A 19,141-nucleotide genomic window follows, 5' to 3' on the forward strand; every position below is an offset into this window, starting at 1 on the left:
TGGAAAGATTAAAATCTCCAGCAACCATAAAAATTCTTTCTGGGTGTGCATACTGTTGTTAATGTAATTATCGATTGTGAAACACTTGTGACGTGGTTAAACGTCCCAGTGCGGTAACCATCTATTATCAGGACTCATGGAATGCCTCTCATCCATCAGATTGTTCGGGCAGAACGGAGTCTTGTATAAAGAGCAATATAGGTAGGATTTACTCTCATAACTGTGTTCTGCTATCCTGCACAATCAAAAGTCTCTGACTTGAACGTCCCCCCTTATATGTCATCACTGAATAGATCAGTGAAGTAGACAGAAAATGGTGCAAGTTGAAAAGGTTACAGATATTGAGATAATCAGAGCGTCTTTCAGTTGAATTGCAATGAAACCATTAAATGCAATTTTAAGCGCAAAAATTCATGGCGGTTTCAGTAGTAGTTCATATGACATGCATGAACCAGGGCATTTAGTCTAAGTAAGAAAGATCTTTTTTGCAAAATTAGGGAGCTCCTAGTTGATATGACCCAGAAGCTTAAGCTGTTAACTCTTAGTCAAACTTAAGCAAACTTAGACACACTTCCTGAGCCTGGAACGATTGTGTCCTCACTGATCAAAATGAACCAGACTTCAGGGTCAATGTTCTCGCAAATGATCTCTTATGTCAAAACACTCTAATTCTAACTTGTGTTATTCCAGGAAAAACATAACAGTAGAGTCCTTTCATTATGGCGGACTATACAGACAGAGACAAAGAAATCCTTTCCATTATGTACCATTTGTCAAGATTACCAAGATCACCATAACCCTGTATGTAAAGCCAGTACTTGAAACTAAAATACTTTGGAATGTGTTTACACGCGTGTCAAGTCAGGATTTGGCTAATTACTTTGGTATGTCTTTTGGCTAATTACTTTGGTATGTCTTTTGGCTAATTACTTTGGTACATTGGTGGCTCAGTTGTAGGTTTCACGCCTACCATGCGGAAGGCCTGGGTTTAATTCCCACACAACGCCCAAACCCCAGCCACTGGATGCAGTGCTGATCCAAAGCCTGGATATAATGGGAGAGTTGCATAAGGAAGGGTATCCGACGAAAAACCTGTGCCAAACTGTGTCGAACCCGCGACTTTTTTATGTCAGTACTACATTAGCAGGGTTAAGATTCGTTCATAGGTCTATGGAGATATACTGGTATAAGGAGACAAACCGGGCCAGAACTCATATGCGTCATACATTTCAGTATATCAGTGTTAATCTTATAAATGTATGTTTAAGCAGAAATAATTACAATGCACAATTGCTAACTTTACACAATAATAAATTGTAGTTTACATGTACATTTTACATGTAGTGGTAACCTTCAACTACCCAACTATAAACGAACATTAGCTTAGACACCTTACATGCCCGCTAAATCACAAAGACATGACAATTCCATCCATGAAAAACGGATTGACTCTGAACGCTCATTATTTTTATAGAGGATTTTGTAGCAAAAATTATCGTTGTTGTTCTAAAACACTTTCAGTAAACCAACCGCTCAATGCATAAACTGCTGTATGGTTGCAAGCTGTTCCTGAGCGCTTCACGGGCAGAGCCGTAGTGTGTACGAACAGGGCTATTCACACATGGGTGTGTGTGGGAGAGAAATAATGCTCTCAATCAATGTGCAATTAAGTAAGATTTTACTCCTTTTAAATAGTAAAAAAATAGAAAGTTAATGAGTCAATATTAATAAGATGATATGGGTAAAGACCCCAATGATTATTTTTGTGCTATTAAAACAAGAATCAGCAACAAGATCACATAAAATCACTAAGTATAAGATTATAGGATTATATAATTTATATTTATGATAAACTGATCAAATACATCAATCTGAGACAACCCAAGATAGTTCCGATAGATCAGTATAAACCACCCATTTAAAAATCCAAGTACAAACTTCTTCAAGTCCAAAGATACAAAAGTATCTTGATGATGCAACAAAATGGAGTTAATTTTCAAAGTCGTCCTTACACACACAACCCAACCTGGAATCTAGGTTTGAAATATGCATGGTATAACAGATCACATAACCTTCCTGCTTAAAAGCAATACAAAGTGTTACTTTAATATCACGACAATACTGAACCCTGTGTCTTAGCTCTACACTTAAGTTTTATTTTAAGGTAAACTCCAAACACACAGCTAAGGAACTGAGGGTTATGCATTGGTTCTTGTATAGTTCTTTATACCTTTAACCTGTATACTGTACCTTTACTCGATGAGATACATTTCTGTTAAATGTAATCAACAATCGTCCATCAGTGGTTGAATATTTTGCATGATTTGGAACACAAATTTAGTCGAAGATGAAAACGAGATTCTTTTACGTCTTTCCGGTCCTTTCCCTTTCACTGAAATAGTTTTTCTGCCATTTGCATTTCGTCTGACCAAATACATATAATTGTTAATCTTCTGTGTTGCCAGTAGCAGCTATAAAACAGGCAATTCTTCCAATACATCACAACAATGCTAATACCTAACTTACATTATAAGTACCTAATTATAACTGGTCATAAATCTGGTCAGATATTTGCATAAAACTCAGGGTAAATATTGGATCTGATTGAGTGTGAATATGAGACACAGTATGCCATGATCACGACTTGCACAAAAGAAGTCTGACTGTGAAGGTAGCACAATTGGTACTGTGTATCGATTCATATCAAAAGCTTTGTTATCGATATCTCACACAGCAGTCCTTTGGGATTCGCAAACCTGATTGGTCAGAAGGTGTTAATTGATTTGCTAACAATTTACAGCATTAGGAACAAGGAAGTCATGGCTTTACTGCATAAATGACTGGGTTATTTATGAATTCAAAATTAATGTAACTAACTTGTGTGCAAGACATTTCACTGCATTAAGCATAACAAAAAATGGATACCAAGTATGTCATCACATTCAATATGTGTTATAAACTCCTGTACGTGTAAAAGGAATACAACAGTTAAGGTTATACTAGATCGTTCCTCTAACTCTTATGTTGCACTCCCTGTTATGTTTTATTCTTCACGCATACCAAATAATTGCAAAACAATTACAACCAACTAATAAACCAGGCACCAGTATCAGTGCTCAACTGGTGGATCACACCATTTAAAAAAAACATACCACAAAACGCCGTACTACCCTAAGACCCAACATTGCCTCGCAACAGCAGGAAGCCGATGGCTGATAACACCCATTGCTAGTGACCAGAAAGTAAAAGAAGTCACTTGAGGTTTGTACATCATACGAAACATTGATCCATTCATACTTTGATTTTTCTGAATGTAAAACCCCATACTAAATTCTGAGACTATGAAGCCTAATCTGCATGTCTTCGGACTGTGGGAGGAAACCCACCAAGCATGGGGAGAACATGCAAACTCCATGCACACAGACCCAAGTCAGGAATCAAACCTGGACCCTGGAGGTGGAAGGCAACAGTGCTAACCACTAAGCCACCATGCCGCTCATTTCTTTAGCGCAATACACAAAAATATTACTTTTATACAAGATCTTCTTGTAATGTATAAAGTGTGCATGGTGCCTCATACTGTTTAATCAGGTGTGCTTCAACCTCATACCCAGTGCTCCCAAAATAGGAGGATGGGAGGTCTACCACAACTCAGACTAGAGTAATAGAGTTACTAAAGATGAACGAAGAAATAATCTTCAGATGAAACATTACCATGAAGCCTTGAGGCAAGAACAGGCTGCAGCCACAGAAAATAATAAAGTGAGTGTGGGGCGCCCTCTACTGCTGGGTTTATACATTACACCTAACATGGTGCTTTAGATTTGCACGTTAATAGCAACCTGTGAATGCCCGCTATTTAAATCAATTCATGTAATATCTACTCAGTTAGTTTGTAATTTGTTTATAATTCAAATATATATTATAAAAAATAAAAATAAAAAAAAACCCACACACACCAAAAACTAAGCTTTGGGTAATGTTAGTGTTGGACTTAATAATGTTTACGTCACAGTATGCTGAAATGTTGATGTGAGAGAGAGAGACACACACACACACACACACAAACGATATTTAAAAAATACTAACTTAAACTCCACTGAGTTCATTTTATAATCAAACAACAAACAAATAGTGTTGTTATGGCAATAATGTAGCACCAGAAGCCGGATTACACCGTGCCCCAGAACGAGCATATCGTAAGCATCTTCATAGACAATCATTGTATAGTGAATATTTTACAGATTCCTGGGCAAAGTGTATTATTTCCCGTCTAAAAACAAAAACCGCACTTTACTATTCAGCTATACTACCCACAGCTAGCAGTAACACAATAAAATGAAATGTTTGACTTGTTTCAAAGACGTAAAAGAAGGAATCCAACCGGAAAAAAAATATCACAATGACACGAGACGTAAAGCTGTTCATTAATGCGTACGAAATGCGCATTTGAACAGATCCGTTTGTATGACTGCGAGCTCATTTTTCCCCCGAACAGCTGCATTTTACTGGCCTGCTCAGGGTACATATTGTTGCATCCGCAAATGATAAGAAGAACTGTTGTTAAACAGATTGCCTTACATTTAAGGAGTTTGTAATCCCGCGTTTCCACGTAATCCTGTCCAAATCTGTAGCATGCTTTATAGCGTTTTGTCCCTCCGTAGGAATGAGGGGATTTGTCTTCTTCTGTGAGATTATGGCGTGTCGCAAACGAAATGCGCAGAGCGCCACCTTCGCAATGGAGTTTTAGCGCGTGGCGTGCTAACAGCCATCAGTGCAGCTGCTAGAACTTAGCCTTAAAGAATAAAGATATTACTATAACCAAAGTTTACTTCTAGTCTTTTCTAATTAGTTAATTACACAATTTAGTTTTAGTTTAGTTTTGTTATTAGTGTATTTAACTGTTACATATCAAGTTCTATGACGTAAAGTAGGCCCCAGTGGCCTAATGGATGAAGCACAGACTTCCTTAGTCAGGGACTGTGGGGTGGCAGAGTCCTATGTGGGGTGGCAGGGTGGCGTAGCGCAAGTGTGCTAGGCCCAAAACGCAGAGGCCGATTAAATTGAAACCATCATTTGCTAAGACTGGCGACTAAGTTTAATTGCTCAGTGGTAGCTTTCTCACCTGCTGTGTGGTAGGCCTGGGTTCAATTCCTGCCCAAACCCAAGCCGGGATAAAATGTGAGGGTTGCATTATAGGGCATCTGGTGTAAAACCTGTGCAAAGTTGTGTGCAGATCGGATTGTATGCTGCGACTATATACAGTGGTGTTCAAAATAATAGCAGTGTGTTAAAAAAAAAAAAAGTGAGTAAAGCTCCATATCCATATAATTACTTTTAATTTAAATCACATAAATGCATTGGACACCCTGCCCGTTCTATTCTGAATCACGACATGAAGAAAAATGTGGTAAATGGATTCTTAGTTTACATAAAGTGAAGAAAAACAAATATTAGCCTGATCAAAAAATAGCAGCATCATCATATATCTTTACAAAGTGATGAATTTACTGTTTAAACAAAAATGCTTGAAGTTTAATATTTCTTGTGCATCTTTGAACTAATATTTAGTTGTATAACCATGGTTTTTGAGAACTGCTTTACATCTGTGATAATTGTACTACATGCCACAATTCCTTTGCATTCCTTGGTTTTGCCTTAGAAACAGCTTTTTTATTGTCAGGCCACAATTTTTCTATTGGATTACGGTCTGGGGATTAGGCTGGCCACTCCATAACGTCAATCTTGTTGGTCTGGAACAAAGATGCTGCTTGCTTACTGGTGTGTCTGGGGTCCTTGTCTTGTTGAAACACCCATTTCAAAGGCATTTCCTCTCCGGCATAAGGCAACATGACCTCTTTAAGTATTCTGATGGACTCAAATTGATCCATGATCCCTGAAATGTGATAAATAGGCCCAACACCATAGAACAAAAAGCATCTCCATATCATGATGCTTGTGACTCCATGCTTCACTGTCTTCACAGTGGACTGTGGCTTAAATTCAGTGTTTGGGGGTCGCCTGACAAACTGTCTGTGGCCTCTAGACCAGAAAAGGACAATCTTGCTTTCATCAGTCCACAAAATCTTGCACCTTTCTCTTTAGGACAGTCAATGTGTTCTTTGGCGAACAGTAACCTCTTCAGGCCATGTTTTTTTTTTTTTTTCCAACAATGGGACTTTGCAGGGGCTTCTTGCTGATAGCTTGACTTCCCATAGCCGTACAATTTGATCAGGCCGTACACACACCGGTGATGGGAGGAATGCACTGCTATGCAACTCGTATAACAAGCAGCTATGGAAAAGCTGGAGAGACATATCACTTCCAGAAGAATCACTAGATTTGTTTAAAAAGTTACTAGAATTGTCTCTATGTTCTTTTTAAAAGTCACATCGCTGGTAATTCTTTCGAGGGAAAAATAGCTAATGCATTAAAAAGTTATAAGACAAAGCATTTGAAGAAATGCAAAAGTGTTTTCATTTTCTTTCTGAAACTTTCGATGATTTGATTATTAGTGTACAACTCCAGCATTATGACATGCACATGGAATAAACAAATGATGAAATGAAATGAAAGAAACTGGGTCTATTAATACTTAATAATACAATATCTTAAATAGCACTATCAATCATAGCACTGATTGAAATTGCATTGCTGGTTTTCAGTAAAAAAAAAAAAAAAAAAAGCCTCCCCTCTAAGTAACACATGAATTAATGAAGATTTCAATGTGACACGATTAGCTATAAATAATTTATTGAATCTAGAAATAGACTGGAGTGACTTCAGACCAAGTCCTTTACTGGTTGTCAAATGTGTCTGACTTATATCTAATTAATGTTTGGTATTTATATGAATTTTGCAACAGTGTTGTTTGTACAATTTACAGAAAATTGATTTGTGTGGACAAATCAGTAACCTAAATGTCAGACACATTTAATAATTTTAGTGATTTTTAAATAAAACATCTTAGTTTCCTGGAGGACAAGTAGGTTCAAGCAGATTTTTTTAGGCCCCTACTCCTTACTCACCATTGCAAAAGCTTATACTTGGCATGTTGCTCTGTTTAAATTCTTCCTAGAGGTGTGACAACTTGATGCTGTAACCCTTTTGCAAGATTCTTGTTCTGCTTCTCAAAACCAGCTGCACCAACCTTTTTGAATGTAGAAATTTCCCACTAATTAGTTAGTGTAATTAACAACCGTAGTAATCCTAGGTGATAAATGATAAATATAGACACCCCAGTGCTGTACTGTCTATTATCAACACATGTGGAATGCTTCTTGTCAAATCAGATTACTCGGTCAGAACTGTATAATGGTTGTGACAGTAACTTATTACAGCACTTTGAAACGCTTTTTGCACAAATCAAAACTTGTTAGAAATAAAAGTCAGGCATGATACAGCATCCCTAAAGCTGATAGGGCGAAGGAACTTAGGGAGCAACATTAAAGCATTGGAGTTTGATCCCCAACCTTCACTTCTTTAAAAAATTAAAGTGCAGATGCTGGAAATATGTAATTAAGTGCTGTGCCATCTCTGGCCACCTCTTCCCAACTCATGTTACTGTCATTTCAGAATTTACTCCCAAACTTCAGTTGTAGTTATTACATAAGATAATGCACACGTTTTGCCAGAGTTAGCTGCTGAAAATTTCAATTAATGTACTGGTCGATGCAAAAAAGTTAAACTTTTAAGTTGATGCAATTTAAACCTACTATTGCAATAAATTATAACCATATTATAGTACATTGCAAGTGAAACTAAAGGTGCTAGCCAGGCTTGAAAGATAACTTACATTTAACGCAAGGACAGAACACTCATCATAGCTGAAATCTTTGTGACGAACTTGCTGAGCTTTGTCTCAAATTTGCATGAATTAAACTAGCCTGTTATTGCATCGAAATCATGGGATTTTATGATTTTATAAGTTATTAAACCTTTGGTGTTTTTTTTGCTTGATTGATTTGCTAAGCAAAACGATTCCCATCCTTATTACAACCACAAAATAAAGACTCATGACACAAAAGGTTGTAAAGCGATAGATACTAATGAGTTTTTTATTAGTACAATGTACTAATAAACAGAACTAATTTGGATTCAAATATTTCCACAGTGGTACTATTGTATTCCAAAAGCCTGCTAACAACGATCAGATGACAACACTGCTCGCAAAAATCGCAATACACACATCGTTATACATACCGATAGAAAAATACAAAACTAGAGACCATGTCAACAGAAGAAGAAGAAAAAAAAAACCATGACAAATATAAAGCTGTTGAACCTTTGGTGATGGGAAATTAATGCCAGGAGGGACAAGGCATTTTAAGACAGGAACAACTTTTAAGTGTATATAAAGAACCAGAATGTATTCAGTCAACACATAGATTTCACATTTCATTGTGAAATACAGAATATTTGATATTATACCACAGTGCTGTTGGATTCTGAAGACTGATTGGTTTGGAGTTTTTAATTGATTTTCAATGTCTAAGACACTGACAGTTTAGCTGCAAAATTTATTGTATATTGGTATATCTAATTTTCAACCTAATTTAATCATTTTCAGAAGGAGTCACTAGTGTCAACTGTGAGCTGGACTTGACAACATAGGGTTATTATATACACACATGAGCTATTACACTCTGGGTGCAGCTGGCATTATTGCCTATATGGACACCTGGGTGCAAATAGCATATCCCATAATAAAAAAATATATAACTGATATGAAAAATATATTTTAAAAAAAGAAAAATTGATAGGAATAAATGACCTCCAGAGTGTTTTGTTTTTTTGAAAATGAAAATAATCCACTTCAGGGTGGTAACAGTACCTCCACTTCATGTGTGGCTATTTCTTTTCTTTTATTATTATCCTTTTCCTATTACAGCACAATCTCACTGTATTTTATTTCTCGTTGAAACAATGGATACTGACATATTTCTTTATTTGCACAGTTACGAGCTCTAGATTTAAGGCATGTGTTGTAGATTGCGCAAAAAATTGAAACAAAACAGGGTTTTATGAATAATATGTAGTTGGATGACATTTTGTCTAGTTTGCTACATCAGGCAATGTAGAGCTGAGCATGAACATGGAAGAATTTTCTGATCTTCTCACATGGAGCTTAGGGAGCACCATTTTGTTTGGCTACAAATCAACAACCTTTTTACGTGACCTTCATTTGTTAGAATTTTGAAAAACATATAGTGATGCATTCAATACTTAAAATAGAAACATACTGGTCTCTAGAACTTAGTTCCGTATTTATAAATATTAAAAACTATTAAACTTTTCCTATATATTATCTCTTTCCCATTGTTCCCATTTTTTTCACCAACCATTGTATTTAATTCCATAATTAAATCATAGTTCTTTATTTTAATACAATCTGAATAGATGCTGCATTCTAACACAGTGATTCGCTTAGAAAGATGATCAATTAACAAAGTTTCATTTAAAACATAAACATTACCCTAAATGCCATTCATTTTTTTCTCACAGTACTGAAAATGATCCACAGAGAAAATAAATCAGACGAACAGATGGACAGTCGTTCATGCAATCTCTTTCGTATGATCCAAAGACATAACAGTGTAGAAATGGTTAACACTCTTGACTGAATATATGAAAGAAAACTGTTGCTATGTATGACAGAAAATCACAGTAAAGTAAATTCAGGAGTTGAGGAATGACACATGCACATACACACACACACACAAACAGAAACACAGTCGAATTCTATTTTTAAAAAGTGCCGTTTTGTGCTTCAATGTAAAAAAGAAAAACAGTTTAAGGGTCTGAAGAATTAATATGACATTTACAATACTGGAGAAACAACATCAGGGGTTTACACAGCACTTGCAGAATAAGGCCTCAACTGGGAATTCATTTTAAAACTCCATCAATTGTGGATTACTGCATTAAAATAAAATCTGACAAATCAAAATTTCCGATATATCCCGGGTTCATTTTAAATTACAACAGATAAAACATTTCCTGTCTTGCAGCCAGACACTTACTTAATTTAGGAATACATGCAGGAACTTACCGGACCCATGAAAGGCGAGGGGATTTGATGTTTGTTTTTTTGTTTTTTTAATATTAGGATACTATAAAGTAATTCAATAGAAATTATGTTTTGAATCCATTATTGTCTAGTGATATTTTCATTCAATTAAATAACAGTTGAAAATGTTTAAAATTAATTACATACTGCATAATCAAATCTGATTATAATAACATCTAAGGGGGTAAGAAATGTCTTCGTGAAACTATCAAGAAGCAAATTCTGCATGTAATCGATAGACAGCAGAGGTGCCAACATTGCAAACAAGAGAAGCCTAAACACCTTCTGTTTCAGTGGATATTTTTCTGTGATAAGCACCTGGTTTTCTAGATTTCAATTGGCTCATTGAAACAAAGCTACTGCAATACCAATAGCAAATGTGCATCTTTCCCACACTCTGTATGTCCTTTCCCCTTTAGTGTATTCTCTATCATCACAGCAGTATTTAATAATGGCTTACATGTGGCTCTTCAATTTCCATTGCAAGAGATCAGAAATGTCAAAGATCTCAAATCATATTTCTCAGGAAACTGTCTTAAAAATAACTTACTTCAACATGGATGGACACCATGATGTAGCCATAATGATAATAATAATAATAATAATATCAATATTAATTATTAATAATGATGAGAATAGTAATATCAAATTGCTAATAAACAGTGGCAAAGGAGGCGCACAGTGCTTAGTGCTCTCAGTGCTTGCAGAAGTGAACTAATCTACTCTATTGCGCAACAGTTTCTCTGCACACTCCTTTCACCGCTCCGTGCATGAGGAATATTTTTTTTGTTCGCGCAATTCCGAACTCCGCGAAAGATGTTGCTTAAACGCCAAGCTAGAGCTTTGAGAACTTACACCGTGTGCAAGTTATTACATTTTTTCAGATGATTTTTTTTTTTCGGGAATGATATCTGCCTACTTGAAAAGCAGATGAAACACCCATGAATTATACCCATGTTTGGGAATACATGTTTCTTTTTACATTTTGCATAACTAAATCACATATGGAAGTTTTAGTGACTGCTGTGATCATAGTTAACCCATAAATATTGGCACCTCTGAAGCTGGGTTTAAATGGAATACGAGCTAGAAGAACAAGAGTCAAATCCCTTTAATACCAATAATAACAAGCTACCTTTATATCTATAGCTATATATATATATATATATATATATATATACTGTATATATATCTCAGCGAAAAAAAGAAAGAAAAAAAAAACTAATCAGTGACCACACAAAATTCTCTTAACTGTGCTGATAAAAATCTTATCAGTCCTCCTTGAATGACATTCCAGCCGCAGTCTGACACTGCAAAGGCCTGAGGAAATATTCACAGATCAACATTAGAGTGACCGCAGTTCTTTCCAAACTAGCTCTGATTTGACTCAGCCTGTGTTTCCAGGACACAGAAGCGAACTCACATAGCAAAACTGTGTATATCGTTTGTCACTGCATCACAGATGCAGCTTTATAGTTCAGGAGTGCTACCATGATCACCTTTCTCCACACCAAGGAGCCCAGGAATATTGTTTCTATAAATCAGGTGAAAAGATCCCTTTGAATACGTTTGGTCATTTTTGGGGAGGATGGTAAATGCCTGGAGTGTCCAGCAGGGGAAGTTGCAGATTTACTGACAGGCATTTTCCATTTTCAGTAGTCATCTACGTCATGCTGGTGTTGAAGCTTGAGTTGGTACTGCTGCAGCTTTCTTCATATGTGGGAGGTGGTTCTGGGAAAGACAGTGAAGAGAAAAAGGAATAGGTCACTTTGAGTCCTGAAACCCAGAAATGTCTAATGGCTAAATGTGCAGTCTAATTTTAAAGCCATTTTGCATCAACTCTTTACTCGAGGACGTTCGTTAAATTTGGATGGTTGGTGGAACATCTTTAGGATTAGACAAATCAATAGGAACTACTCTGGAGATCACATATCCGGATTTCTTTGACGTGCATGTTTATCTTAAGTACTATTTCAGCAGTAGATTTCCCAGAAGAGCTTTGTTAATGTAATTTCTAAGATTTTATTGGCTGATTCCAACTGGATAAAGTTCCCGTCTAATTGGCCTAGGTCATAATTAGCCTGAGATGCATGTCAACATTAAAGGCAAACAGGCTTAATATCAACAAATATCAATATAGCTATGAATAAATATCAGTGACAGCACAGTACAGTGTTACATTTCAGCTTGAACAATACCCTTGCTATTGAGGAAAATTTTGTAAAAGGTTTACATGCACCCTAATATCCCAATAATAATCGGAACAATAGCCCAATCCAAATGAAAATGCACCATGAAAACACCTCAATCGGAACAGTCCAATAAGAGTGCATTAATAATCTGTTCAATAGGTGAATGTTGGCATTTTAAACACTCGATCTGATCGTTTCTCTCTTGGTGGAATAAATTTATTCTTCCTGTACGTTTGTCCCACTTGAGGGTAACATTCGGTGACTTGACAGGTTTGCAGGAAGGAAATTTTGCTTCCGTTCCTGACTGGTAACCTCCATGAGAACAGCTTCCTTCCAGCAGTTTTTATTTTAGACTATAATCCTCTGGGTCTCTGGAACAGGAAAAAGCACTGATTGACCCACCATTTAACATGTATACCAATTATATACTTTTACATTACAGCATTTGGCTGACGCTCTTATCCAGAACGACTTACATTTTTATCTCCTTATACATCTGAGCAGGTGAGGGTTAAGGGCATTGCTCAAGGGCCCACAGTGGCAACTTGCTAATGGTGGGGCTTGAACCTGGGACCTTCTGATTACTAGTCAAATGGCTTAACCACTGTGCTACCTATTGGAAACGTGACCTAACCTCAACGTAAAAAGAATGTTATATTTCCACCAGATTAATTGCTTCATAATGAGCAAAATCCCTTTGGGCATGTCAGAAAAAAAAGTTATATTCTTATTTATTGCTTTGTGCATGGGACCACACAGCTTATTGGATCAGCATCCATGTAAATAGTTAAGGTAAAGCGGAATCTCTAATCGTAATGATTTCTATCAGTTTGAAGAAATATTTTTCATATTAATGCAGCTAATGTCAACACTTGTATTACCATTGCTTGAATTTCTATACCGTAACAGCAGCTCTGAAAGTATTTCCAGTAAAGTTTCTGTAGGAAATGAGTCTTTATCCTTAGTTCAGACAAGTTATAATTACATCCTCCATGCATGAGCGATTACGTCTTATTTATTTCTTCACCATGTAAATCAGGTCAACAGAGTTTTGTTACTCACCATGCGGATATTCCCAGCTGCTGTACTCTGGAGGCAAAATGAGAGGGCAGGTAGTGGGCACGGGCGTGGCATTACTGTCAGTGAAAAAGGGAATGGTGGCCCCTGTGGAGACACAGAAAAGAGGCGCAGAACTCTCGGTTGACTGGCCTTGTTGACCCTGAGGAAGCGCTTGGGCCGGAGCGTGACTGAATGCCCCAGGAGACATGGCAATGGACTGGCCTGAGTGGTCCTGCTGTGAGTGGCTCTTGGTGGGAATTTCCTCGCTGCTTAATCCTCCTGCACCCTGCACCTCTTCCTCGTCGTCCTCAGCTGGGGGCGCGCTCGGCACCACTGGTCCGGGGCTGTGGCTGGGCATAGTGGGAAGCCCGGCTCCGTGCTGGAGCGGGCTTGATAGAGTTGGTCTTGTGGGGGTTAGGTTGACTGGGATGTTTCCGATGTAGATGGGCAAAGTGACCACTGTCTCAGGAGATTTTAGTGAAACCTTTCAGATTAAAAGAATGAAAAACAATGAGTAGTCATGTTTGGTTAGGAGTTCAGCAGTTTGAGCAATATGTTGGATTTCCAGATTGATTCACGGCACATTTGTATGTGCGTTCCTGACTTTCCAGCTGCACTAAACCATACTCTGGGTGCTAATTAAATATACGAGAAGTGTTCAAGTCAAACCGGGAAATATCTCATAAATAAAGGCAAAAAAACAAAAAAAACAATTGACATTTACAGGAACCCTGGGATGAATGCAATAGTAGAGCAGGGATATAAAGGTAGCTTTTACTCTTACAACTGTGTTCTGCACAATCAAAAGTCCCAGTTTGACCTGAATGCTCCTAGTATTTGCATATCTGCCTTTATTTGCACTTTTAGGTAGAAAACTCCCAGTTTGCATATTCACTACTGCAAACATGCAAAACTTGACTATTTTGCTCTCGAAAGATGCATTTCTCCGTACATCCTGTAGATCTCTGTAAAAACGAAGCCAAGGTAAAATTTCCAGTGAAATATATTTATGGTTGCTTTGAACATTTAATGGTCACACAAATCAGAAGGACCAGTGTGTACTTTGCCAAAAAGGTTGTCTGTATTACAGAGTGTGATAAATGACTTGGACCTACCTGGATAAAGTACTCAATATCTATGAGGCTGCAGCCAGCCAGGGCAGACTGAGGAAGAGGAGGAACAATGATCTGCTCCTTCCACTCTGCATGCTTCCCCGCCTTGACTCCTGCTCCCTCTACCTCCGCAATAGTCCGCAAATCAAACAGCGGCCGCTTCATCTTATACGTCACTTTCTGCAGGAGGCCATAAACAAAAATAAATGGAAATGAGCTTGTAACCACCTACACGGGGAAGTGTCTGAAAGAGATCCTTTACAAAGTTAAGATGAAATGAAAGTGAAATATCAGACAGCACGCTTGCCGACCTGTATAAGACTGGCCAGGATATAGCCTGTGTCTTTTCCTGACTTGTTGTAGATCTCAGTGGAGAGTTTGATAATTTGACCTGGTGTGTATCCTCTCAGGTCACTTTGAGCTCTCAGCACGAGGTTCCCCGTCTTCACCAGGAAGTAGGTGAACTTTTTACTCGTCTCAGCGCAACTTGGTTGCTGGCAAAATAAATCATTTTTAAGTAAAAAAAAAAGTGAAATTAAACAAAGCATTATTTCTTGCTTGGCTTTGACAATGTATAGCCACCAACAATAGGCTTGCATAAGTATTCACCCCCTTTAGGTTTGTTGTAGTGGTTAGTTAAGGATACTTCATGTGGAGATGATGGATGCAAAGATTTTCTGTTCCTTCACACGAAAAACACACACCCTTGCTTACACATCAGAGTCAGGAGGTTGTTGCAAATTTGCATAGTGCTCATATGTTGCACAATACTTATTCTTGTTTACACGCTGCTCATTAAGACATACCTGCACTTTGGAACATGGACAACCACAGCAACATTAAGATACATATCAGCACCATTTTATTTCATACTTCATGTTTTAATCATTCTGCTGCTGTCATACCCACAAAACCTTTTTTTTATCACTTTTATACCTCAAATTTCTTTCTGTACTGTATGTAAATCCTGTATAATTTATACTGTTCTATTTTAATTGTATTTTCTTTTTGTAACTTTTTATACATATCACAAAATATTACATATTTATGTATTTTCATTCATTTTATAAGTGTTATTCTTATTTTACATTTATTATTAAAAAATTCAATTTTTAGCATAATTGTACGCTCTAGTGCAGTTTATTTCATTGTAGTGAAATATTTCTTTTTATGTCACGGGCAGTCGTATAAGCATTTCGGCGCATTTCATTTCATGTGTATGGTTGTGTATCTGATAAAATAAATTTAGAATTTAAATTTAATTGCATGAAGGACAAAATTGCCTTCGCAGGCTTATAAGATTCGCAAAGATTCGTAATAGCCGTCTTGTTCAATTTCTCTAGCACGACAAGTGGAGCTGTTAAAAAACAATTCCCATACCTGCAGGAAGAGAATTCTTCACTGCAATCTCAGCATAAAATAATGGATGCAGTGGTGCTTTGCAGGACGTTGGAAAATTGGGAACTGTTTAAGAACCACAGCCTGATTGATATTTTGTCAGAACTGTGTATTTATAGTGTGATCACATCAGGATGAATTATGTAACTTCCGATTGCAAGAGAATTAATTTAAGTGTTGCAATATGCAATGGGAATGCATGCTTCCACAACCACAACTCTGTGAATTTTGCAAATTATATTAATTTTCTTAGCCACTTCAATATATATAGGCTATATCATAAAGATTGACATACTGTATTATACCTGTTAATCCAGTTATAGTTCCAGATTATGGCACAATAAAAGAGATGAGGGGGTGAGGACTTGTGCAAGACATTAAATATAGAAATTTAATTTATGAAAATGCACCTAGTGTACAGATCAGGAAGGTGACTGGCGTACAAACTATTAATAATAATAAAAATAATAATAATAATAATAATAAATGATAAGACTTCTCACCTCCACATCAGGCAACTCATTGAGGTTCAAGACTTTGAGTAAGTAGAAGGGTCTCTGAGACTTGTAGTCCTTAGAGAAACGTGGCGTGTCGATTACAGCCCTTATTCTGTACACAACCTTGCCAAACGGACCCTCAAAAGAAGTGGGAGCGTGTGCTAAAAAGGGGACAGTTGGTTAGTTTAGACAGCAGTCATAAAAAACAAGCACCAAATCAAATTGAAAAAAAAAAAAAAAAAAAAAATAATCACTTTCTCCACTGAAGGCACTAACCCTGGTTACTTAATACATAAAGCTGCCATTTTCTGAATTATTTATTTAATGAATAAAAAAAATTAAATGGTGGTTGGAGAAGACTAAGGCCAGATTAGGGCTAATTACTCAGAGCTGTACATAGCACTGTCCATGTGATTTAAGAGCTTTATCCTCCACGAGGGTAGGACAGTGACTAGCAGGGGCTCATTTAGGGGAGCTAATAATGGAAGCGGATGACAGAGACAAACAAGGAGATAAAGAAAAAAAAAAGCACAGAGCACAAAGATCCAACTGAAACGGCCAGGGAAATCCATATTTAATCCTGATTCTTTAAATCAGGGGGAGTATTTAAGATAGAAACATAGATAAGCGCATGGCTGGCCATTAAACCAGAAAGAATTTTGTGCCAATATGCATGGAAATACATTAATCAAGAAACAAATGAATGAAAAAACAAACAAACACACAAACAAATAACAGTGCCCACATGGCTTGCTATTCAGATTGGTCCCAAAATAGTCTTTGTTTTTTTGACAGAACATCCCCGAATACTCAAGTTCTTTCATTTAAGTCACACCAAGTACTCAAAATAGTTGAGTTTGTTTTTAAATTGTTTACAAATTACCTGCAATGTAAAAATTTTAATACATTCTAACACAGCAAATTCTCGGGAAATGAAGACAGACGTCGTAAAAATCTGTCAAATTCTCATCAAATGTCCAAACAAATAAACAAGCTTTGATCTTTTTAAACATTTACATACACTGCAGCTTGTATGACGTTTCTTGTTACCCTGTGTCACACTGAGCCATGTTCCCACTACATCTGCAAAAAAATCGTGTGACTGCAGTAAGCATTCATACGACCACTGTGGGACGTAGTATTGTCACCCTTGACGTGGAACTGGGTGTTTAAAAAAAAAAAAGAAAAACCTTCTGAGGATGTGGTGAAAGCAACACACAGGAAGAACTCAATAAGAAGCATTAATGGTGTAACTAAAACCTCTGAGGGACTCCACTAATGTTCTACAAGCATGACACAGAGGGGAAAGCCTGGATGGTATTCTGCCTGTTCTCAGTTGTCATTGGGATGTCATTGCATTGTAGATCCGTCAATTAAGTTTTCACTGTGACATTTTCAGGCATATGCTATGACAATGGTAGGGCTATGCCGAGTTTTAGCGTTTTTAGAGTTTAAGTTTACATTAAATTCACTGGGCGCTTAAAACCTTTATGGCTCATATGCAGCAGGTTGTCAAAGCGTCTAAGTCTGTGTCCGAGAAGTACAATCCCAATCCAATTCCTCACACCATCACTTTGTGATAAAAAGCACTGTGCGTGTCATGGTATTTATATTCAACCTGCCAGATGCACAGGACAACATAGTAAGCGCGTTATAAGCACCTAGTAAGAACGTAGTGGGATCTGTTCGGACATAGTAATAACTTGGTTCAAACTCATTGCACCTAATGAAGAAAATTTCTGACATCATGACAGACACATTGAAACCCTGACAGGTATGTAACTAGAAAGTAGTATCCATCCATCTAGAAACCTCTGTAGTCCAACCAGGGACCAATGGTGACCACTGGAGGCCTATGTTGACCATTGTACGACCTTGAAAGGTCCTCCAGTCAATACTCACATGCACGTTCACACACTATGCGCCAATTAGCCTAATCTGCTTGTTTTTGGGCTGTGGGAGGAAACCGGAGAACGGAGGAAACCGGAAGAGTGTGATGGTGCCCTTCCATTGTAACAATTTTTTAGCAACATCCAACGGTGTGTCAATAAACGATTTGTTGTTTTTAATTAAGTTCTATCACACTTTGGCTACGCTGTAAGGTGTATGCTAATGATAGAAAGAAAGAAGCAAGAAAGAGAGAGAGAGAGAAGAAAAAAATTGGGAAAGCACTCTAAATTAATCAAATGGTCTTCAGATCAAGTTATATCAAGCAACTTTTGCCAAATAATCAACTTTAATGACTGAATGACATCGGGACTAATAATAATAATGTAATGTCAATAATAATTTAATACACTTGCACTTAAAAAAGAAAGAAAAGCAATGCAAATAAAAATGTAAAGCAGTAGAATTTAGCCTTTTTCTCTGAAATGCCCTGAAGCCCAGAGCAAACCCTATAGAAAGCGCTATTGTTGGAACTGTAACCTAAGTGCTGATAATGAGCTAGACATAGAGAGGCCCGTCAGCCAGAATCACCATCAAGCCTTCACTCTGGCCAAACCCCGCTCACTGATACTGTCTGACAGGTTTATGGCTAGCTCTGTCAACATCCAGGGATCAGACAACAATACTAGTGAGAAGTGATTCCATGAGTAACGATTAGGCCATTGGTGTCGTACTGATACTGTAGCATTTACAAATATGAATGTACGTAACCCTAACACTTTTTAATAATCACATTAGGGTATTATACTCTTCTTGTTTTTGAATTGATGTGTGATTCCTTTAAAATTTCATGCTTGAAACATCCGCTTATATTAAACAGACTCACTCAACCTTAGTTAAACACATTAACCCCTATTAATTATTAGG

General features: G+C 37.2%; 1 protein-coding gene across 1 annotated transcript in view; it reads right to left on the minus strand.

Annotated features, from left to right (window-relative positions):
* Window positions 1-8,028: 8,028 nt before the first annotated feature.
* Window positions 8,029-19,141, minus strand: part of arrdc1b (arrestin domain containing 1b) — a 49,803-nt gene continuing 38,690 nt past the window's right edge. Inside the window, exons 4-8 of the mRNA XM_053478623.1 lie at window positions 16,334-16,488; window positions 14,744-14,926; window positions 14,436-14,612; window positions 13,324-13,804; window positions 8,029-11,800 (exon numbers count right to left, since the gene is read on the minus strand). Of these exons, the coding sequence (XP_053334598.1) occupies window positions 11,733-11,800; window positions 13,324-13,804; window positions 14,436-14,612; window positions 14,744-14,926; window positions 16,334-16,488 (1,064 nt within the window). The 3' untranslated portion in view covers window positions 8,029-11,732. The remainder of the gene's footprint in view (window positions 11,801-13,323; window positions 13,805-14,435; window positions 14,613-14,743; window positions 14,927-16,333; window positions 16,489-19,141) is intronic.

The sequence above is a fragment of the Clarias gariepinus genome, chromosome 19, assembly GCF_024256425.1.
Source record: "Clarias gariepinus isolate MV-2021 ecotype Netherlands chromosome 19, CGAR_prim_01v2, whole genome shotgun sequence".
Taxonomy (NCBI): domain Eukaryota; kingdom Metazoa; phylum Chordata; class Actinopteri; order Siluriformes; family Clariidae; genus Clarias; species Clarias gariepinus.